This window comes from Drosophila rhopaloa, unplaced genomic scaffold, assembly GCF_018152115.1.
Source record: "Drosophila rhopaloa isolate 14029-0021.01 unplaced genomic scaffold, ASM1815211v1 contig_178, whole genome shotgun sequence".
Taxonomy (NCBI): Eukaryota; Metazoa; Arthropoda; class Insecta; order Diptera; family Drosophilidae; genus Drosophila; species Drosophila rhopaloa.
In genome coordinates this window covers 11,638,654-11,663,984 of record NW_025335059.1, presented here as the reverse complement: position 1 = coordinate 11,663,984, position 25,331 = coordinate 11,638,654, and the positions used below count along the sequence as shown (strand labels likewise).

Below are 25,331 nucleotides of genomic sequence, written 5' to 3'. Positions count from 1 at the left end.
TAAGATTTTAGAAAGCCAACTAATATCTTTCTCTAATACTTTTCTTTCATCTCCATAAAAAAGGAAAAATAATTGTAATTCATTTTTAGATATAAGAAACCCTTTAGTTTATTATCACTTAAATTTATAATAACTACTATTAACAGTAATCTTTAGTGTATGGTTAATTTTTCTGAGTGTAATTGGTTTTTCCTTAGAAGTCTTAGAAATGTGTCATAGCTCGATCGCCAACTTGTACGTAATCGCATAATTAAAGGGTTAATTATTTCCAAAATTAGTGGAAAATTTCCTTCAATAACGAATTTCTCATTAGCATGGATATGCGCCCTGTTTTATTTTTATTACATCTAAATACAAGTTTGGTTGTCTCTTTTTTTCGGGCACATCATAAACTTATTTACGGCAATCTAATAAACCAGCATGGCGCCGGTCCACGCCCACTCACAAACATGGCAAATGGATTTTTTTAATGTACTCTACAGGGAAGGGGGGCCGAAGGGGTTCGAGGGGGTTGCATGGGGCTGCTCTGGGGTTGCATTGATTTTTGCTCGTTGCATTTAAACTTGCTCCCCTTTTCGCGTGGACTGAATGGGCGGAATGAAGCGGGGGGTGTCGGGGGGTGGCTCTTGTAATTGTGCAGCGCAGACTGAATTTCAGCTGAAGGGGGTTGGTGGGTGGGTCAGGCAGGGGGTGGTGCACACCAGACTCTGGGCGCATGCAAGGTGAAATGGCAAATGCTCATCACTCTCGCCCTGTCTGGCCTCTCTGTTTGCTGGCTTCAAATTAGCGCTGCAACTTTGTTTAGATATGTACAGACATACATATCTGACTTGACGTACAGTCCTGTCTATAAGCTCTGGACAGTCAGCCATCATCACTCGAAGCTTTAAAGTTAGTTAACAGGAGTTTATACGTATATTTAACTGTCAATTGAACTAGGCTGAGTACAGAGATCAGTTTTTCATAATGACTATTATGGAAAGTACCACTAAGCCTGTCCTTAACCCAAAAACGCATTTAGCTGTACTTGTGAAAAACCCGTTTCTAAACGTGCCTATTTGCTTCAAAAAAAAAGAGAGAAGTTAAAAAAAATACGACTCTGTAGAGGTTATTTTATATTTTACAAAATATCAAATTTAATGGTCTTTAAACAAAAGGTTCTTGCTCCAAATCAAGAGTAAACACAGCCCTTTTATTTACCAGCATTCAACAGGTCTAAAGATAATAAAAACCAAGTATATATAAACAAAACTGTAATTTACAAGGACGAATATATATTATATATTTTTAGTCCCAGCCAGGCTTTAAACAAGCCTCTTTTACCCTTCGACAATGAGACCACCCACCCGGCAGCAGCAAATGAGAAAAACTGGGTTAAATTGATTAAGCCTATCATGATTAATAATAATGGAAGTTTGTCATTTGACTGCTGTCATAAATTGAATTCAATTAACAAACAGACTTGAGGAAAAACAAAGGCAAACAAAAAATTCGAGATGTGATCAAAATTGGAATCGCAGTAAATATTTACACAATATGCGTGTAGCCATAAGGCAAGCTTTATCGAGAGTTGTCCCAGAATCCCCACCATCCATTAACCATTTAGGGCCATGTGTTAAACAATTTTCAATTGAAACATATTCCATTTTTAGTGATATTCCCTGCAGGGCCTTGCTGATAGATTTCATTAACAAATCCCATAAATCTTGATTATTTGATATAGGAGTTCTGAGGGTTTTACAACCCCCTTTTACAACCCCCCAGTTTCAATTCCTTTCGTGACTATTTCACATGCAATCAGCTGAGCTCCCTGCCACCAAAGAATTTATCGATTTTCAAAGGCAACATGCCACTATTTGCATACATTTCAATTTCAAAACTAAACCAAGCACATTACGACAGGCCAACCAAAAAGGCTGGCAAAAAAAATAAAATACATCGGAAGCATTGTGCGGTTTAAAAAAATACACGTAGACGGGGGAGTTACTCACAGATACCGAAAGGGGCATCAAATGAGATACGATATCTTTGATATGGCGCGACCCCAGTGTTTGTGCTGGTATTCGGGATTGCATTTGTATCTGTTGTGCCGGCATCGGTTCTGTACTTTTGCTGTTGTTTAGGGAAATCAATTTTCGTGTCTGTGTGTTTAGGTTTACACTGCACTCAGAATAAATGTTGCGCTCAAATATTTAAAAATCACTTAAAATAAATAAAGCTTCTGGTGAACTAGATTTTTTTTTTTAGATAAAATGAGTATATCATTTAACGATATTAAATTTGTGCCTTATTAAACCAATCACAAGTGTCTTTAAATAATAACAAACAAATTCTGGAATAATAAATAATAATAATTTAAGTGCTCCAAAAGGTTCCAATACATACCAAACATTGAGGTTTTTCAAAGGTTTTTTAACTTGGAAACATTTTGAACGTATTTGTGACTATTTTTCACAAAAAGTGATTCAATAATTCTGAGTGTACTGTTGGCGCCGGTATTTGCGGGTAAAATGGGCGTAAAAGTGTATTTCATTATACGGAGGTACCTTCACATTGCATGACAGTGCTCTCATAGCATCGATTTTCTCTCGTTTGCGTTGCATGCAAGACCAGAACGAGACCCACAACAGACCGCTCCATAGTTGGTCGACACAATCGCATTACAATAAATTTTCAAACTAACGCAAAGGGCAAACATCGCTCCCCTCGATGGCATGCTAAAAACTGCAGCAGGACCCCACCATTCAACTATGAGCCATCAAGGGTAGGGCTCTAAAATCAGGGCAACCGACATGACCTGACCATAGGCACTGCCACCAGCGCAACCACAGCAGTTTAATGTCACGGGGTCGCAGCTTATGCAAATTAATTTGATTATTACACCAAAGTAACCCACGTATTCGTTGCATTCATTTGATTAGCTCGCCCACCTGAGCGCCACCCGCAAAATGAGGTCTCGCAAGGCTTTTAGCGTCTGGCTGCACCTCTAATTGAGTTTATCGGCGGACAGGGGCTAATGTGTGAAGAGCAACAAGCGTCAGGCATCAAGAGTCGAAAGGTCAGCGGGAATGGAAACACAGAAACTAATTGTGCAGAGGGGGAATCAAAGTCCTCTGGGTTTGTATTATTTTCATGGAATTTGTATACTTTTAAAGAATTTTTATTCTGAAGTACCAATAATCTTAATAACAAAGACTGCAATATCTATATCACCATACATAATTTAAAAACTAACTTGATATACTTTTATAATAAACAATACCTTTTCCCTGTCGATTTTAAGATGGGTTAACACTACACAAAAAATGCTAAAAACTCTGTTTCTAAAATGCTTTCAATTGTATAAATTTATTTTTTAATAATTCTTGAAGAATCTAGTCATTCATGAGGCGACACATTGTTTTCCATAACGATATTATCATAGTCCTCCTTCATTTGTGGTATTGTGGTAAACCGGCAGAGTAAAGCCATAACTCAATGCGACAACGATAGCAAAACTTTAAAAATAACATTCTGCGGGCAAAGTTTTCGATCAAATTCGGATGCCTGTTCTCAACATAAATGGCAGCTGCATCTGCTTCTTCTTTTGCTCCAGATTCGGTGGAAACGGGAGACTTGGTTCACTATATTTATAACTTTCATAAATCTTTGAGGTTGCCTGTCAACAGCAGAGTGCGGGTTGAGGAATGGGGAAGCGCTGTCTGCCGGGGTTTTATTTACATGCGGCGACAGCGGAGAAATATATTTGAACAACAGAAAAAGATAGTTCCACTTCTTGTTTACTTCTACCATTTGAAATTTGAGCAGGGTGGAGGAGAATATTCGAACTGCAAACTGCAAACTGCAGTGTCGCCCCTCGCCTGTCATGCCAAATAAATGCAAAGACCAGCAAAGTGCAATGGCAGATTAAACAATAAACAAGAGGGGGAAACAATGGCAGCACACACAGGTAAGAAGGGCGGACAGACGACACTTTTTTGCAGGTACATTTTGCTGGTAAAATGGGGTGGGGAGAGGGGAGCAGTAAGAGCAGGTGTTTCGTTACCATATTTTATGGTTAAATTTGCGGTCTGTGCTTGGGTTAGCTGATGGGCGAAATACCGGGCTCTTCTCATGCTTCCCATGCCCATTCACATGCCGTGGATGTATCTGTATCTGAGTGCTTGCTTCTGTATCCATATCCGTATCTGTATCTGCATCTGCATCTGTATCTGTGAACATGTCTCTGCCACACAGCTGTTTGCATTTCAAGAATGAAACTCTCATTGAGACAACTTCAAAAAACATTCACGAAAAAAACTCGTTTTGCCAGCGATTTTCAAGCACAAAGAATGGCCAGAAAAGAACATCAAAATTGCGGAGCACAAAAAAAGAGCAAGGGGAATTCATATACATAAGTATATATTAGCATATTCTTTATCAACACATAATCCATGATACTAGCTGAAAAAGTAAAGAAAAATAATACATCCTTGAAGTGCAAACTTGTGCATAGAAAGATATTAATATATTTATATATTATAGACACATTTACTTTACTTTAGCTTGTTATGTTTGAGATTTAAGGTACTAAACCTTTTTTAACTATTAAACTAACTTTTCGAAATTTAGATACAACTTGTAGAATCTTTGAGTTACAACCTATTGCCAACGGCTGACAGGGTCAAAAAGTTTTGTGGGTCTGGGCTGGGTTTTTAAGCCTTGTTAGCGGCGGCTCACTAATTTCATTTATGCAAATCGCCGACTGTCAATTTCTTAACCACTTTTCCTTACACAGTCAGCTGAACACCAACAAAGGTAGCTCTTTCTTTGTCTCTCACTCTCTTTCAGATTGTTACATAATCAGCAGAAATTTCATTTAAAGCTTGTTTGGTGTCCCTGGTATACATACATAGTTTCTTTTTATTATTTTGCTTTGTACTTTTTACAAAACATTTGTCTAAACTGAACAATGGAAGTTATACTTTTTTGTCCGTCGCTGCTCCCTGATCTTGCCAGTTTTTGTTTGCCTATGCAGCGGCACGTCTCGAACAATATTTTGCTTTTGCTTTGCCTTTCCCAGCTGCTTTTTTGGCAAACAAATTTGCACTACTCCAGCACTGAGGCGACCAAAACCACGCTGACTTAAATTAAACAAACAAGCAGCCGGCCAAAGAGAGAAAAAAGTGTATTTAGTTTACTTGCCAAAAGCAAACGTCTGAGCTGCTCTTGAGCACGTTTTTTTAAAGACTCTCAACGCAGAAAGGGGTAATGTGAATATTTGCAAAATGTTTGTCACGCAGGCACATTTAAATTAATATTTTATCTTATCTCTACCATCTACCCAAAAATATGTTATATATCAAAATGTTAACTAACGTTCCAATCTTAATGAAATCTTTAATAAAAAATAAATAATAAATAAACTTCAAATAATAGAATAATATAACCTTTGTACACTACGCTTTATACAGCCATGAGTTCTAAATAATTATCTTATCAATTTTAAGTAGATAGATTTACCATAAAAAATGTATTTTATTTAAAATAGTCCTGACTTATTGATAATGTTGCCTTCTCCCAATAGTTCAATACTTTTATTAGGTATAAAGAGTATGGTCGGAACACTTTGATCATTGCGTGGCTGGATTTCCTTAAGCTTCGGCTATATTATGTTTCTATGTTTATGGATTTTCCTTTGGCGACTGACGGTTTTCGTTTTTAGTTTTTACCCTCTGTTCGTGCTTCTTTTCTCCTCGTTTTTTGGCTAAAAATAAAATCCACGCGGAGCCAAGATGGGAGAAACAACCCATTTCATTTCCGTGCTAATAGTTTCGCTTTTTATTTGTGGAGTGTTTCTATTTCTGCAGCCGCTTCCATTACCGCGTTGTCTGGGCAGATTTGGAGCATTGTTCTGCCTCACTTTTGGGTTCGAAGTTGGCTGGTATGCACTAGTAACATAAAAACTGAAATGCTCGCATCACCGCCTGCAGTTTGTCATCTTAATGAAAGCATGAATATGCTAATTTCTCGTTTTCTTTTTACGACCGAACGTCATTATCGCCAAGCGTTGCTTTCAGCAGTTTTAATAAACAAATACCAAGTGCTGGGTTGAGCTGGGCACGACTTCTGTCGGTCTGTATTGCGTGATTATGAAACTAATGACAAGCTTATAGATAGAAGAAATAAGCAGTGGAGAATGAGAGGTCCAATAGAAATGATATTTGCCTGTTCGTCTATAGGAATCATTCTCCCGTCCTCCTCATTATCATCATCATCTCCGCAGTTTCCTCAATAGATGGCTTTTAATTATTCTGCCCCCTAAATAGACCTGGGAACGACCAGCGCAAAACTGCGAAGTAAGTACTGCATGTGCTACAACAATTTCATCATCTACTCTTATAGCTCTGTTTTTATGATGTCATGGGTTTAAAGTTTGTTATGCATTTCTTTTTTGTGCGATAAGACATTTTTACTTCGATAAGAAGCACATTTAACCATCCAAAATGTTAACCTGTAGGAAAAAAAAAGCCAAGCGAACATCAATGGCGATAGCATTGTATTACATATTCTGGTCTTCGAAATAAAAACAATGAGTTCCATTCAATCTAAAAGCTGATTCATCTACTTTTCGGTGACTAAACCACTGCTTGGAAATCCCTGTACATTTCCAACATCCATTTTCAAATTACTCGTCATAAATGGCCACAGGTTGTTAAACTCATTAGCACCCAAAAAATAATAGAAGGGAGGAATAAATCAACCGCAAAGAGAAAACAAGTTATAGTGATAGAAACATACTACTTGACAAATACCCTAAATATGGAGGTAAGAATGCCAATCCGGATTTTAGAGGTAAATAAAGAAAATTAATGTTCAAAAAGTTTATTATATTCTTTTTTTGACATAAGAAAAAATGAATTAGACAAAGTTTTTAAAAGGTTATTTATATTAAAAGCAACGTGTTCATATCATCTTTTCTTCTTTTTCAAAATTCCAGGGTATTTGCATGTGCATGTCCGAATTCGAACCAAAATCGCAGCTAGTTGATGGGGCATTAAGCTATTTCTACCGCTCCGCGTAGGCGGTTCCTCTGGCAGCCCGTAGTTGGTCGGAAAGCGCTTAATTATGTAGGCCCTCCCGCGCATTCCCCTCCAAAGTGCCGCGAAACGGGCCCAAACCAACAGCACGCCCGGGTCTAATGAGCAAACGGAAATTGAAACTTTTTGGCGCTGTTTAAATAAACATTTAAACAAAAAGTGACATAATTTGACCAAATAAAAAGCGAGAAAAAATACAGAAAAACCAAGGCGTTACATTGCAGGTGCGAAAGCAAACGCAGCAGAAACAAAACAAAAGAAAAGAAAACAATAAAGGAAAAGTTATGAAAATTGTCGACACAGATGCGTGACTAAAATCGTTATGACATAATAAACACATCCACTAAAAGTCAGGAAATAAAGAAAACTAAACCAAACTAACGCTTATGGTTATAAAACACCAAATAAAAGTATTTGAAAGGTTGCCCCATTTTTGGTTGAGAAACCCATCGAAGAACCCTAAGATAATTTTAATTTATGGTGGAAAGCAAAGTGACTCCAAGAAAATTGGAAAATGAGAAACAAACAATTATCAATTGAATGCCTGGCGATCGTCAGTCTATTGACCCATATAAATGGCTCAGTTCGGTTCGGTTCCAACCCGAATTCCCGCACTCGAGGGCATTTGAAGAACCTCCGTTTGTTCAACTAATCGTAGATCAATCATTAGAGCGGCAAAAACCTTTCGATACCCTTACTTTGTGGCATTACAAATAAGAGATAATTCCGATAAGGTAATCTTATTAATGGTAAAAATGAACAAACTTCATTAATAGAACTAAAATGCTACCATATGAAGTAAGCTTTAAACGGATTACATTATTGAATAGGTTTTTGTGATAACAAGAAGGCTCGTAAATGATATCAATCTAGTTCGAAATATGTAATATTTATATCACCGCTATAAAATTAGTTTATAAAAGTAATCAAAAAGTATTTTAAACATCTTACAAAGTGATCTTACATTTTTCAGCTTACAAAGCAATATAATTTAAGTTTTATTTACCCTCAGATATAAATCACCTTTAATTACCGAGCTCTTATAAACTCCTGACATGATCCAGAGTATTCCTAGATCGGTGATCTAAGAATAGTTCTTATATTCTTCATTCCGATTGCTTTTTCTTTCGAATGCAGTGCCTCCCCATTTTTGGGGCCCCTTCTTTACCGGAGATTTCTTTGTTGTCTGCATGTGTGGCGGGGTTTTATTTTGGTCTTTATCGGTCTTGTTGTTCCTGTTCTGCTGTTGAACTAGCCCAAGCAGCCATGCATCCATCCATCGGATCGAATCGAAACGAATCGAGCTCATTCCATTTGGATCCCCTGACAGAATGACTCTATTTTTGGCAGCACTCTAAGATTTATGATCAAACGTCTGCGTCTGCTGCCACTCTGACAGTCCATTCAGTCCGCATTCGGCCCGGCTCTGTCGGCCATGTTTACACACTTTAATTGCCGGGCAGCGGAGAGGAACCGCAGTGGCAGCGGCAGCGGCACGACAGGAAACACTCGGGCGGTTTGGAATTGGCTATTTCTTTCTTTCTGGCCCGGCCAGGTCCGAAGCTCCGAGCGATGGCTCTCTGGCCATAATCAAGGCAATTTAATAATATGTTACGCTGCACACAATTTCACCTGCAAGCGCAACAACCAGTCGGTCCGAATAAAAAGGGGAGTTTCCTGTGCGATCTTCTTCTGGCAGCCACGAAAATTGCAATTTGATTCAAAAATTTTTTTTTTTTTTTTTTTTTTTTTTTTTTTTAAAAATTTTTTTTTAGTTTTTTTTTTTTTTTTTTTTTTTTAAAAAAAAGGGGTTGGGGAATATTTTTTTTTTTTCTTTTAAATTATTACCCTCCAAGTATAATTATGCGTTGTGCGTACCGAAAAAGGTGTACGAAACCACCAGCTGAGCGAATAAAAAGCTAAAGCCTGGGATCGATAAAAGTTTGGCCATGAAGTACGTGACACTCCCAAGTGGTGATCCAGACGTTGACGAGCTCAAAGAGAATCTGTTTTTGCGCATTAGAAAAAGTCTTTGAGTCAGCAAGCTGAGTCGCAAAATAAAATAAAAAAATAATAAAAAGCACTGAAACGTCATGGCAACAGCAGCTGCACAAAGGGCAACACTTGGCTGGTCGATGTTGCTGGTTGGGTAGCAATTTTGCACGTAATTCGTCACGTAGCGAGATGTTGTTGTTGTTGATTATGCATTGAAAATGTTCCAGCCAGCAACAATCTGCATGGCCAAAACGCAGACACTGGCAACTCAGTGGAGCATGGGAGAGATGGAGGGCAGGAGGAGAGAAAGGAAAAATAAGGTACTACACCTGGGAAAAATAATCAGCTGAGGAATATAAAGTACACCTTAAAAACCAGATATACTTCGAATTGTATAGTAAAGTAAAAGTTTTAAAACGATTAATGTGAAATAAACAGTCGGTAATAGACTGTTCATTTTACATTTTACATTTTATAAAGAGAGCTATTTGACTTCAAGTCCTTTTTATGAAATCCTAATTATTTTACTGTAATTAAAATTTTAAAAATTAATAATTTTTAACAAAAACTTTAATTTAAGGAAATATTTTAGTTTTTATTAGCAATAATAAAATAAGAACCAACCAGCTTGGGCGATATAATAGGTTAAACGTATAACTTGCATAAAGATTTTCTTAAGATTGCGGTCAACTATTCAACATTTTGTGACTTAAAAAGATCAGACCGCTTTTCTCTCAGTGTATCGAGGGGAAAAAAGCGGGAGAGATGCCAGCTGCTTGTTGATTGCCGGCCTCAGGCGAAACTATGAAAATGCAGGCGCAACAACAGCAACAATGAACATTCACCAATTAATGCCAAATTAAAATGAAGCCATAAAATAACCAAGGCAAAAGCCCGACCACGCCTCCGGGCTAAGCTTACGCCCCCCGATCCCCACCAGCGGTTCAATGACATTTGGCAGAGTTCGATTGACATTTACCCGAAATCGATATGCGACAAGGGACAGACACAGTTTTTCCATATCCAAAATTTAAATACAAATCAAGGCGGTCGAAACGAATTATGTCAATCAACTCGGCTCAACTCGCCTCAACTAGATGCCAGAGCAGTCAGATGTCAAAGGTCACAGACCAAAAAGCAAACACACCGGGCAGAAAACGTGCAGTTTTGGGTCAGACACGGCATGACCTCCAATCTCCGATTCCAACGAAGCCCCAAGAAAGGAGGGAAAACTAAGCGAGTGTGCGTGAATATTGATTGGTAGATTGTTGGGTGTACCTATGGTTGCCATTGTAACTTCCGTTACCTCCGGATTATACAAGCCAATCAAGGGCTATCGATTGCCGGGAAAAGCATCATTACGCTGATTGCCGCTATCGATGTAGGTTCTTTATACAAATTAACCGTCAAGTTGGCTGAATCATTTTTAATGCGTTCCTATTCCAATTATGGTCGCCGCTCATATTTCTTGGTACTACGCTATGCAAATAATTAATTGGAAACTGTTGCCATGCTACCCCTGGGTCGAGCTACAATTTTCTCGAAAATCCAGTCAAGGCAAATTGAGAATATGCCCCATTCGTCATCGGAAGTCCGCAGCGCAGAAACCAGTCATACCTTAGGTATACATAAGTACATGTTTATTTTAATATCAAGTGCTGAGCTCTTGCTCCTTTCACCTTTTCCCCAGAACCTTCCCTACATTGCCCCTCCAGCTGGTTGTTTTGTAACAAGGGCTGGCAAAACAGTTGTTGCCAGGCCAACTGTGCCGATTATGTCACCGAGAGCTGTGTATGGGTTAAAAAGAACAGGCCCCCCATCCACATTTCCTGCAGTGTTCGCACAGACCTCCCACTGCCTCCTCCACCCACTTTGCCACTTCTTGCATCCCGCGTTTATCATCATTACGTGTTCTGCGGCATTTGTCGTCTGCTTTCTTGCCTCTTAAACACTCTGGCCCGTAAGCTGGCTTATTTCTGTTACCATGTCGAGGGATCTCGAGCTGAGCAATGCAACTTTTCAGTTACAGGTTATAATTATATTATAATTAATATTATTATATATATATATATTTTTGATTAAATAAAAATTTGCTTAAAAAATTTTGCTTATGGAAATTTGCTCCTATCAATTGGAATAGGGCAGTATGGTTTATATACGTAATGATTTTTTATTTCTGTAGGTAATTAATCAAAAAAAAAACGTAAGATCCCAAACCCCCGTAAATTTTAAGACGTATTTCAAACAAGATTGGTATTGCTTTATACCTTTTTACAAGCTTTTTAAAATAAATTTAGTTGTGCGATTTATTTGGGCTTAAGGGGCGACCCAAACGCGACATTAGGGAAATGGCTTTTCAAGTTGTCGGAACCGTTAATCATAAAAAAGTCGGGTTAATGCCAAAATAGCTGCGAGATTCTCCCCATTTTGTCATCTCTCCAGATCCCAAATCAAATGCAAATGTCAAAGGGCAAGTTGCTAAGCGGCAGACCAGAAATTTAATTGTTGAGAAATGTTCGTTGCCTCCCTTTTTGATGTGCCGACCACGACCCCAATTCGGGGATGCCCTTGTTTGGCCTATATGTATGTATGATATATGTACTATATGTAAGCTTTCTGCTGTTGTTATTTCAATTTTGCTAATGCAACAAACGCTGCTCAGTTCCGTTCTAGTTTCCAAGTTTCAAAGGGGGTGGCTAAGACCTCAAGCCACGTCCGCCCCCACAAAACTCCAACTGATTTACGAAATGTCAAGAATTTGTCGATTCGATTACGTTGAGTGAGTGCCCAAAGGTTATCCATCAGAGTGTGTTTTACAGGAAAAAACCCCCATTAGTCAAATTTACCATGGCGCACTTTCGATTTTAGTTTTTTCCCATTTCTTTCGTTTACTTTTTACACAAGCAATTTGGAACGGATACTGGCACAAAACTTTTATAGCTTCAAGTTGTGCTTACTTGCGCATTTCAAAATATGTATTTATGACGCTATGCACACACTCTGATAAGTTTCGCCGGCGAAGTTGTAAAATTTTGGATGGGTTTCTATTCCATTTCCGTTGCCGCGCAACACGTAGGATGTTATCAACGGAAGTGAAACATTATTAAACGAAATACAGCTGCGAAGTCATAAGCTCTCGACCTTCGCACATTACTGTCAAGGCTAACCGGTTAACCCAAATAATCTTACAAATGGCTATGGTAATACCCATCTATAACAACAAGCTAAGCTGCCTTTGTAAAGCCTCAAATGTAAAATAAAATACTTACTAGCTATTAAATTAAAGGGTATCATTTTAAATAAATAACATATAATAATTCTTTCAGTATTTATATGTATCACAAAAATATGCCAATAATCATATTTCTAAGCATTAATTATTCATTAATTCACCTAATAAATATTTTTAAGCATTAGGGGATCAAAAATAAATATTTACCAATCTAAAAGAAAGATTTATTCGCATTCACAAAGAAATATTGAAGAGCTAATTCTCGCAAGCAATAATCATTTGTTGTTTATTTTCTTTATAATAAAATTTAATTGCACGCGATATCTAAAATAAAATTAGGATATTATCGTAAACAACGATTGAGAAACTGTCATAAAAGCTGCACCTATTTATCGCCTCTGAATCAAAGTCAATTGGTCATCATTATAAGCACAAATCAATTTAACGCGCTCTGACAAATCGCAGACAACCGCAAATAAACCGATGCAATGTCATACATATTCCCACTCCCCACTGACATATCTTGATATTTGTTCAATGAATTCTCAAATCGCCAAAGCGTGCAGATAATTTTTATTTAATTGCAGCAGCCGCAGTCTCAGCACGAAAACAAAAACAATACAAATCGAGGAAAAGCCGAACGAAAAAATCAATTTCTCATGGATTTTTAATGCAAATGCTATGGCTCCCCATATGGACAAGCCCGGTTCAGGCCACACACGGCCGCAATGGACACGCACATGGGTATACATATACTATATATATATATCCATATATATATTCATGACAAGTAGCCAGCAGACGTCTCCAGAAAGAGGGGGCCTAGTGGCGGAGTGGCAAGAGATAGAAACAAAACCACAAATTGCGTTGACAAGTGCAGTGCACACACGGCGCACCAAGAGCACCTTGGCGCAGCCAGGCTGGGATTTATGGATACGGATCGGAGGAGCTAGGGAAATGGGGATCGCCGGCGGGGGACGGCGGGCATGTCAACAACACTGTGACAACGCCGACGTCGACTCCGTCAATAATCAGACGCTGAACCCAAAAGACGAGCAGACGGACGATGTCGTCTCAAGGCGACAATGACAGACAGCAGCACAAAAATCAACATCAAAAGGAAGTCTATCTTGGCGTTAGCGAATCTAGATATACCCTTGCTTGGTTTTTGCCTATGAATAAAAACCACAAATTGATAATACAATCGCCTTAACATTCACAGTTGGGGTATCGCAGCATTGGTCTTACAAATTTATCATAACATTTACATTTGTCTTATTAAGGGCTTTCATACAAAAAACAATAAGAAACAAAAGGCTTTAACACCGTAATCCTATATTCAGAACTCTTTTCTTCCGCATATTGCACAGATTTCATTTAAAATTATGAAACCTCATGCAAGAGTATTTCACTTAACGAGCTGCATTTCTTTTCATTACTTTTATTTGTTGGCTTTGGCTATTGCGTCGAGCTTTTATTTTCTTTGGTTTTTTTGCTTTTTACGTCGCATTGTTTGCAGCGACAATTGCAATTGCAATTGCCATAATCAGTGCAAACTCAGACGCCGACAGACGACCAAAGACAAAGGCCAAGCGTCTCACTTTCACGCGGAGAAAAGCCGAGGGGTAAAGCAAAGGTGCAATGAAAAGCTGGTCAGCGACATTGCCACATTGCCTCATCGAGGGGGGCCCAAGTCGAACCAGTTTTACTTCCATCTGTGACGCATGCAGCAAAGCCATCAGGTTTTCAGTTTTCTTTCGCTTTTTGCAAGACTTTAATCGATGATTTAATCTGTTTGAACTTCAGTTTTCAGAGATAAAGAAAAACAGGAGATGATTTTCTTTATGGGTACTATGCTTGCATACCCTTGAAGTTCTTATCGCTTGTTCTGCATTTGTTTATGAAGTTTGCTTTAATATAGAAAACACTGATTGTTATATGCATTATCTATAAGAAAATATTTATAGACTCAATAGAATTGCATGCACTAGAGCGTTGAGCACTTCAGGGGCAACCACTTGGCTTTTGTAAAAAAATAAGAGATGATTTGTAATTACATGTATAGCATTATTTTCAAGTGTTTTTATATTGCATGTCTTCAGCAAAAAACTCTAGTAATGATGTACTGTACATACATACTAAAAGTAGCAATTTATCTTACTCGATAACTGACCTCAGACGACAGTCTTAATTGATCTCTCTGTCTAATTCAATATCTGATCCAATCTAGCATTACAAGTGCACTATCGAGAGAATAATTGAATTGTTTCATGATATATATCATTCCATAAATGTTCATACCCAACCTAAGGCTTTATCCCCCTGTTTTCTTACTGCATATAAAAGCCTTATTGTACATCATTGGTTGCTTTATTATTGTAAACTACTTTTTAAACTACTTTTACCAGAAAACACATATTTGCACAAAAACCAGGAAAATTATATTAAACTTAATTGGCTTCTGCCTCAAAAACCATTTTTGTTTTGGTCTCTTGTTGTTTATTTTTTCGTTAAATAAAAGCATTTTCATGTTTTAATCACTGATCTGCCTCAACAATTTGTTAGTTAATTGCAGCAATTTCATGGATGTTTTACTTTTTTCAGTTTCCCATTAACGAAAAGCAGATGCCAAAGAGGCGTGGCTCATCCCTGTTTGGGGACGTAAAATGGGGTGTGCGGCCAGAGGTGTATATTAAGTGCAAATGACTAACAATTGAAACAAAGCATTATACGAAAATGAATCAGAGTGTCAGTTAAGTAAGGTCATCAAATAGGTGTTATCGCAGAGATCGAATGTGGGTCAGGTAAGCGAAATTAGAAGATAAAGAAACAAGATAGACGTAATGAGAATCTTGACGATAAATTAATCTCCGATCTGTGAACCCAAGTAAATCGTTTTGCCGAGATAAAATGAGCACAAAAGGTTTACAAATCTTTGGTTATCTTATCAGCCTCCTCTTGAGAAATCCCTCATAAGCCAAATAATCCATCTAGGAACCAAAAGTAGCTTGAAGAAGACAAAATTAAGTTTCTGCACGTTAAACATTGACCCATGATTAAGAGGATCAAGCTCAGGCTGATAAGAAAAAGTAAAATGGTAAGATGTTTTGTAATCTTCATATTTTGTGATACTTTAATTCATAACCACATTAAGATTTGAAATTCGAATTCGTGAAGAGATTCTCAATCTTTTTTTACGCCAACGCGCGCAAAGTCACGACCGCATCTTGGCTCATCCGACTTTACCCCCATGGAAAACCCAAAGTGTGCTTATCAGCAGAAATGGTATTGTTATTCTTGGCCTGTCTCTCATTTTTGCGGTTGGATGAAGGCATAAAGATAACAGCAATTACCATTGCATTTTCTACAGACTTTCTACCGACAAGTTCAAAATTTTCAAGACATTTGCAAACAAAAAAGGCACAAAAGGTCCGTTTCGGTAATTGACTTCAATTCAGGACACGTTTAAATTTAACCATATTTATCTAAAATAGTCATACATTCTACAAGTGCTCTTTAGTTTCTGCATAGTTTTAACAGCTGGTAATAAATATTTAAATGTTTTCTTTGGGGCAAAATAGATCAAATAATTTAGGGGCATATAACAACATTTTTATGCTCAAAACAAATTATTTATGCAAAATGTTTTACTTTTAAGTGCAGACGAGGCATATTTTTGTGCGCGGAAATTAGCTTCTCTCTCTTTGCATCTGATTGATTTATTTTGCTCCAGTTTTCCCACAAATCGGTATGGCCCACATGCATAAATAATAATTGTAATGTCGCCTTTGGTGTCACTTCCTCTCGATCGGGTGGGTATCCGAGTATCTCTAAACCTATCCCAGACGCTGACTTGTTAGCAGCATAAACTGCGCAACATATTGGCAAAAATGTGGGTCAACTACGAAACCGCAACAATAACACCCAATAAATGCCTCAGCAATTGTGTGCCAAGAATGCGAGTGTGTGTGCTGCAATTGCAGTTACAAATCAGAGAGCCAGACCTAGATCCAGACCCAACCCAACTATAGAAAACCGAAATGAAGGCGCGCCTTAATCATCATCATCATCATAGCCATAATCATGACAGTTTGTTCATCAATTTTAGTCAGTTTGCCATTTGAAAATTGCGCGAAAAGTTATGCATGGTCTATTAACACTCCAACTAATGCAATTACGCACTAACTAACGTGGAAATTATGCAAGTAAACAGTTTAATTGGGTCGCAAAATGGGCTCAGCCGGGAGAAGGGAAGCCCCAGGAAATGGGAGAATGGCCATGTGCAACCGCCAAGTTAATCGGTGGCTGAGTTGCCTTTAGCCACGAAAACGGGAACAAATGCGGCTTTGGACTTAGCCGAAATGCATATAGATAATGCATGCTCCTACTTTCCCCTTGTGGGTCATTAGCCTTCATTAAAAGTTTTCGCTGGAAGTGTTGAAGAGTTATCATAAGTTATCATGCATGTTAAAATGTACCTTTTTGCATGTAACATGATAAAACTTAATCACAAACTTTTTAACAGTATAACAGCAGTTTAAAACTCATTTAAACCATATTTGTCTGTTCCTTTTTATAGAACCAACAATTATATAACAATAGTTAATAATACTTTGGATGCCAAAAATGGATTTACTTGTGTGTGTATTGAAATGGCTTTAAACTAAATTCTAATTGAATTTCTATAGGTTGGAATTTAATAAAAAAAATATTGAAGGGACTCATTGGAAAATAAGTTTATTATTCACTTATTAACTCAAAGTTCATTGTTTTAATTAAGCTGGTAAGTAAGAAATGCTTTAGAGCACTGATTTTAAATAAGATTTCTTCAATTTAATTTTTTCTATACCCCTTAGTTATTTTTCTTAAGGCCAGCTCTTCTCACATAAATAATTTCCAGGTATACATTAATTACTTATGATTAATAAGACCCATTTAATCCCAGTGGGAAGCTTTTCTGGTTCTAATGCTCCTAAATTCTGTGCCACAACTTAATATCTGGCCAATTAAAGTTGGCACATCTGAAACGAATTCTCAGAACGGATTTACCAACCTACAAGGCCTATAACTGTGCAAGACAACGCCTAAGCTAGAGCTAACAAGGCTAACGAGCCCCTTGACTCCTCCCCTGCAGTCAGCAAAAACCTCAACTGACTTCGCGGAGACAGCTCACGCGATTTTCAACTGTTAACTAAGATACATATTTATGCGGATCCAACAATAACTAAGGAATTTCCCATTTCTGGTCTTTGTGATTTCTGCAATTTCTGTGTCTCCGTGTGTGGGAAATCAATTGTTCAAAAAAATAAACGCGTCCCAGGCAAACTTGAGACATTGAGTTAGAGCCATGTAATTATTTCAAATGAGTTCACAAAACCGCACCGAAAAATAAATAAACCGGCAAAAAAATAGGCAAAAACCATACCAAAACCCAAACCAATTCAATCCACCTCCAGGTCTTGGCCAAAGTCAAGTGGCGATGTGCGGGGGCCGCATCAGCAGTAACAGTTTCCAATTGCCTTAAACTCCGAAAGTTTTCAACCGAAACTTACCTGCAAAAAAAGAGCAAAGAAAGAAAATAAATTTTTAGCAAAAATGTATATTGGGCAAAAGTTTTTAGCAGAGGGGAAAAGGATGATATTGCCAGGACAGCAGCCAATGACCTAACACACAAACGCACACACACTCAGGGAGGAGAGCAATATCCTCTATCCTTTGTGGCAAACAGACTGGCACACACTCACTTTCCTGCGGGCACATTGTGCCGGGGAAACTCGAACTAAGCCAACTCGCAGACAAAGGATACGGCCCCCAGTCGCCTCCGCATCCCCTGTCCACTTGAGGACCGGGCCCACCAACGTCTTTCACCGGGGCAAGCTTAGCCCGTCTTCTCATCTTCGCCTTATTCATCGTCTTCACACACAAACCGGAAATGCCCGACAAAACCAAAAAACAAGCTGGCAAGAAGAAAAGAGAGTCCCGCAAACAAAGTTCAAAATGCGCTTAAAGGAGCAGTTTCCTTCAGTCAGCCTGCGTTTAAAGTGCAATGTGCCAGGGAATTAAGGTCAAATCATACACAAAAGCTTGTTCACGTCTGGCATATGGCTAAGGCAACAGAAACAGCAACAGAAAAAGCCACTGCAACTGCAAAGGTCTAAGCCCGCATTCAGCTTTTAGCCAGCTTGTCTCGCCTTCAGCAGAGTCTGTGTTCTGAGAACCAGGGATCTCGGCCCTAAACTGGGCGTATTGATGACAACTGCATCGAAAATATTTTTTGGGCAAGTTACTTATTAATTTATGGAACATAGGAGTATTAAAATACTGAACGATTCTGCAGTATTTGAAAGTAGCTAGCTTTCTTAATTTTGTTGTATTCAAATTTTGCTTGGAACTTTTATAATGGCCATTAAAAGCTTTTTTATTTTTAAAATTTGAATTCATATGTATTTATGTATTTAGCTTTTTTAAGATAAGATATAACAAGCAGAAACTTTTCAAAAGCCATTAAATATTATAGCATTTTAAAATCGCAAAGCAACAGATAGTAAAACTCGCTACAAATTCGTCAATGTTTTATTATTTAAGTAGGGATAAATTCTTAATACTGTTGAGAAGTTCAGAGAAAAAGACAACTTTCCGAAACTTTTAAGAGTTTTTAAGGGCGGCTAAACGAAGTGTACTTTATATGAATATTCCACCTTGCATAAAAGTTTAATCGAATTGTCTGTCTGCATGTCTGCCTGTTCACCGTCTCCCATCTACTGGGTGTCCCTGTGGTCGTTCACCCTTGACTTCCTCTCCGCCGCTTCATGCGACAATGTTGGCACTTTTTGTGGTGTTATTTTTTATTAAACATTGTTTTATTTTTCCCCGCAGGATGTTGGCAAGTTTTCATTACAGCTGCAGACCGGCGAGGCGCATATCCTGTCTGGACCTGCGGACAGTGGTGCCATATACATGTCACACTCCCCACAAGTCCGTCATCGAGTTTGGTACAAAAAATAACACAAAGTTTTCAAAATCAAAGTTAAACGCATTCATTAAGCAATTTTCATTTTCACTTTCATATTTTTCACACCACAGCCCGAAAATTGCATCAGGCCCAATGCAAATTTGTCGTAAATTGTTGTAAATTACTTAAGCCAAGCGAGCGGAGCAGCAACAAGAGAAAACTTTCACTTGGCCAGCAGGAAAAGAGGGGCAGTCGGGGGCGGCTGCTTCCTTATGTGGGTCAGCCGCCCCAGAGCATCAAACTTGCCTCCCATTTCGGGTAATCTCAAACGGTTCGTGCTTTTGACACTTCGAGTTCAAATGGCAATGCACGCCACGGCAATTTGGCTCCAATCTCAGGCGCTGTCCGAGAGATGTGCGCATTGATAAGCGCCATGAACTTTGAACCCAGAGCCTCCAGCTATCAAATTTGATCTTCTCTTTTTCCCTTCCTATCTCAGTGTTTCCCTTTTTAAATGGAAGCTTTAAGTTTTGGAATGCCTACGAATTTGTTTCTGATTCCCTAAATTTGAAACGAAATATAACTACATAAGCTTTCAAAATACAAATTTATAAAAGATTAGAATATCTAATTTTTATTATATATATTTATTTTAAGATTATTTCTTTATTTTAATAAAATAAAAGATTAAATAGTATTTTGTCCAAAATTTGTTAGTTTTTTAGGAAGAAAAAAGTGATTTTCATCCTCATTATTTTAGAGATTTAATATTAGTTTTTAAAAGTAAACCTATTCTTTTTTAAAGTTATTTATTGAATATTCCTTTGAATTTAAATTTTACAAGCTTCGAAGCCCTTTTAAAAATGCAAAATATATGTCCTAAAAATCTAGCAAAATCATAATTATTGACTGGCCACTGTACTGCGTCCCAGATCGCTCGACACTAAATATTACAGCTGGAGCAGTGTTTGGTCGGCAAATGGGCACAGTCGTGGGAAAGCAGGGGTATCGATGAGTGGGGATGGGATCGTAAATGGGACCTCGATGAGGTTGTTGATACTGATGATTTCGCCTCTTTGTGTTCCGAGTCAGACGGAATTCAATGGGAGGCGGCCAACGGCAGCACTCGTGATTAGTACGAAAAGTTATTTTTATTTTTATTTAGTTTATTTATCCAACCAGCTCATGTGGCCGCATGTACTGTTTGCATTTTACGCTTGACATTTTCCGCCAGAGCTTATCAGAGCCAAACACACGAACAAATACGCTCCTAATTAAGGTTCTCTTCAGATTTCCAGAGCCAGATCCAGGTCACGTGTATTTGCTTGTCTGATTAATTTTTTGTGGCGGCTTCTGCAGCTCGCTAATCAGAGATTTTCCTGTACCTTATCAGTGCACTTTGGGTTGAAACAAAAGTGAAATGATAAGCAAGGGCAAAGGCAAAATGCAGCTGTAGAAAAATGGAAAAGGCTGACACAGGTTTAAAACCGCGCATAAAGGCAACTTAAAATGTTACTCAATCTGGCAGTTTTTAAGGCGACACCCGACACTTTTTTCAGTGTAGAGCTACGAAAGAGAAAGGCAGGGGAAAGGGGGAAACCATTAGACAGTCTGAAATGTTAATCTCAGTTAATTAAACTTTCAGCTAAAAAACTGTCAAGGTGAGCATGAAATTCTGAGGCGGATGCTACCAATTTCCTATTCAAATAGCACTGACAATCTAAGTTTCTTTTAACATGGAATTCCCCAGATATTAAAATGTGTCACTCTATATGTCTATACATTCATTCATTTAATTGAAATACCTACACCTGAAATGGGCAACTCACTTATTGTATGATAAAGAGATTGTAAATTATTCAACTTATAAGCTGAGCTGTCCCACTGATAATACATTTAATTTGTACGCTTGTAAAACAATCTTAGATAGACAAACCTCTAAAAACAGATTCAACTTTAATAAAAGTTGATAAAAAGAATAGAATTCTTAATAAAATTAATTTTTTTTGTAAATCCAAAGTGGGCCGACTTATTCAGCCTTCTAAAAATATCTATGAATTTTATATTTTTTTAAACCAAACTACTCTATATCGCCTTTTAAAATGTGTACCTCAAAGTAGGAACCTCTCAACCCTTGGCCAAAAAATTAATTTCAGCCTTATTCACTAGAGTCATGGGCATGAATAATATCAGTTAATTATGCTTATACCAGGGTATACATATGCATATGAATCAGCCAGAAATTGTGTGTGTATGTAGTGGGATTTTCATAAATAAATTTGCACTTAACAAATGAGCAACATAAGCAAAATGTTGCTAAGCGCAGCTACAGGCGGTGGATAAATTGCAGTTCAGGGGGTGGGAAAAAGTGGAAGGCCAGGGAGTGGGCAACAACAAGGAAGTCCGTAAAACAAAGCCAAGCTCAATGAAGGAACGGAGCAATGGCAGTCGCCAGACAAGAGAATACAACAACAAGTATAACAGCCAGCAGAGCGGCGGAATTAAATTTTAATTTTAATCGCCAAAAAAGAATAAACAGATCGAAGAACGGCAGAAAGAGATGGGCAGACAGAGAAATACAAGGAAGCGACTTATTCACATAACATAATGGGGATCGGCGTGCAGACAAATAAATTTCCAAGCAGAAGGCAAACGGCCGCTGTGCAGCCACTGAAAAATAAAAATGCAAGCGTACAACTACGACCAAGATAATAACCCCCAAATTAAACTGACAAAGAGCACTGATTAAACACATATTAACGACGCAAATTAAAGTTTTTGTTTAACAATCAATTCTTCGCATTTAGATTAAATGATATAAAAAAGTAATTTGCAAATTTAGCTCACTAAATAAATAAAGATAAAACTCGTCGTTTTATCCTTTGTTTTTTTTTTTATTTTTACGAGAATGACACTAAACTTACTAGAGTCATAATAAAAAATGTATCCCAAACAAAAAACAAAACACGTCGAAATAAATTTTGTATTTAAGAATGTGGTCCCTATGGAGGGCAAATAAAAAAGATTGTAAAATAAACACTGTAATAAATTAAATATCTTCGCCTAGCAGAAAGGAAATTGATTTTATCTGACTAAAATACGAGAATTCAATGCTCTCAACCTTGAACACTACATTCCTGGCCGCGCCTGTACACGCATCGTGGAATTTAATAAACACCGAACAGAAAAAACAGAACAGACACGGCCACATGCATGAAGGCTGTGGATTTGTACATAAATCCCTGCGAGACGATCGCCAGAACCACAAATACAGCAACAGCTACAACAACGAACAGCAGATCAACAACTATGGAACCCAAACAACCGCAGAACAACAACAACATGGGGAACAGGTCGCGGACTCAGGTAAACGGCAGGAAGTGTACGAGTGCGAGCGAGATGGCATCGATAAGGTACTGCCGCTGATAAATATCGATAAAAGGGGCAAGTAGGTAGAGTAGGAAAATTCTAGAAAAACAACAAGGGAAATGATGCTGAGGGGGCGCGACAACGAGTACAACGAGCCAAAAATCCAGTAAACCCGAAAAACAACAACAAACCAACAACTGTAAAAAATGCAACAAGAAGAACCTGCTTGGAAAGCAGCAACAAAAACATCCAATGAGGGAGAAGGCAAAAAGAACACGAAAAAACAACGCGACAAAGTAATGGAAAACGAGAAGGGAAGTTTTCCATGGAAAGTCTAAATTTAAATACCCTTAGATTAATATGAAATTTAAATGCATACGTTTTAAGTCCCATATTGAAAATAAATTTAAATGGACCTCACCAAATCCTATAAAATTTAAGCTATACAAATGTAAGCTGACAACTAATACACAGATACAAATTATTTATAATATTTTTAAATAATATAAAACGATGCTGAAGTCTGATATAAATGTTTCTGCGGTACAAAAGTCTGGTTTAAACTGCATTATCCTCTGGAAGGGTATTAAAATTGTTAGAAGCAAAGTCTAAAATTAAATAAGCAAGAGCGAGATGCACAGAGAGAAAAAGAGAGTCTAAATAAGTGGGAGTGAAACAGCGGGGTAGAGAATGCAACGTATGCAGTTGTTTATGTAGGCGCAGCAGCCTTTTTGTTGTTGCTATTTTGGAGGCCCGCAGATGGAAAGTCTAAAAATCGTGTAGAAAATCAAATTGCAAAGGCAAACTTCACTTGGACATTATGTTGTTGTTTTCATCGTCGTTTTTTGTTGCTGCTGGTGCAGTCGTGACGTCAGGGCGCATGCGTTAAACCGAATGCCGCTTTTCTATTTTGCTGTCATCTCAATGATGTTATGGTACTGTATTTCTTCATTCTCAAAGAGGTATCCCCATTCCGTTGCAGCGTTGGTAACACTATTTTTTAACTTTTCCCCAAAGTTTTTATTTCTCTAAACTTGAGTTATCTGTTAACTGGAAAAAGATTATAAAAAATTAAATTACGTGGGCTAGAGATTTTTATATACCCGTATTAGAAAGGGTATTATAAAAGCGACGTTCGGTTGGCAACGCACTGCAATCTTCATAAGAACAAAATAAGCACAAAACTTTGATAAACATATGTAGTTACTTCACTAATTTGATAAATATAGCATGTTTTTGTTTTGTTTTTAATTCCCAAACTACAAAACCTCATTTACGATAAAAACTTTAAAAGTAACCAAAATATATCTTTATCATAGTGAATTTTTGTATTTTTTAACGTACAAGTGGTTTTTATCAGTACATTAAATATTTAATAATTCATTATTGAGTATATTGTCAAAATGTACAATTTTTGCGTATGAATTAAACCCTAAAATAAAACAATTCTAAACAAAAAATTATATTTCTTGCACATGAAACTTAGATAAATGGTGAATATCATACCGTACTAAAAGCTCCCGTTCTAAAATATAACATTTATGGTTGCTTTTAAATTTTTATACAATTTGTTTTTGTTTGGGGAAAAACGCACACGAAATTTATTCGGCGTTGCGTTCAGGAGTTCTGAAACCGAAACATGAAGTTTTCGGTGGTGCGACCCAGAAGGGGTGTTTTTCCTAGCTGGGGGTTGGTTGTTCTTGGAGCCGCCGTTCGTTGGGAAAAACCGGAGGCGGGGGTCGGACAAGCAAAGCAGTGACAAAATGCGCATACAAATAAAAACGGCAATCTAGCATTGCGACGTAGTAGCGTTTAACAAAAACCAAAAAAAGAAAACACACAAGGAAAACAATTATAAATTGCGTTATAATTTGAGCGATATGGAAGCGGTGAGAATGTTTATCAGCCGTTTGGGGTTCAATAGACCCGACAGGCGCGGCAAATGCAACGCAAATCCCCAAATCTATGTACGAAATACAGGGAAATTTAGCATGAGTGAATAAATCTATATAGTGGATATACCATATAATTATTATAGATTTACAAAAAAACTTATATTCGAAATTAATATTTTCTAGATATATTCCCCAACAATTTGCTAAAAACTTGTTATTAAAATAATTACGGTAGGCCCAATTTATTCACTGTGATCACCCCTGATTTTTTTTATAGATTTCCTGTATCAAGCATGTACTGTAGAACAATAAACACAGTCTGTGACGGACATAGACGCTAATTGGACTGTTGAAACGGGTTAACGACATCGCCCGATATTGGGGGATAGGTCTGGCTGATAACTGTCGATCTTATCTGAAATGCATATACAATAACTGGATGATAACTTACCGTTTTACCATTTTGTTGGTTACCCCCGAGTTGTTTTCCTGCTGAGTGCCAATATCAACGGATCTGTTATAATCCAGTTTTGATGTAAAGATTTTAATGCGACGGAAATTAATTTTGCCGATCTTTTTGTTAAACCTTTAAATAATCGATATGAATTTATGGATTAATTTTAATTGCTTTTCAACGCGACTTTTACTTCCTAGTGTTTAGAAGTATTTAAAAACGCAGCAGGAGTCCAATTGGAGGACAAAAAAAGATATAAATAAATTTGGGAGACTGTGTAGATAGATAGTTTTATATATATTTTCACATTGCAGGCGGTTCTGGTTTTTTTTTTAAATTTGTTTTCTACTGCGAA

The 25,331-nt window shown here is 37.6% G+C and overlaps 1 protein-coding gene across 1 annotated transcript in view; it reads right to left on the bottom strand.

Moving 5' to 3' along the window:
* The window catches only part of LOC108039612 (protein pellino), a 31,347-nt gene extending 6,271 nt beyond the window's left edge, over positions 1-25,076 (bottom strand). Inside the window, exon 1 of the mRNA XM_044458824.1 lies at positions 24,974-25,076. Within this exon, the coding sequence (XP_044314759.1) occupies positions 24,974-24,984 (11 nt within the window). The 5' untranslated portion in view covers positions 24,985-25,076. The remainder of the gene's footprint in view (positions 1-24,973) is intronic.
* Positions 25,077-25,331: the final 255 nt, after the last annotated feature.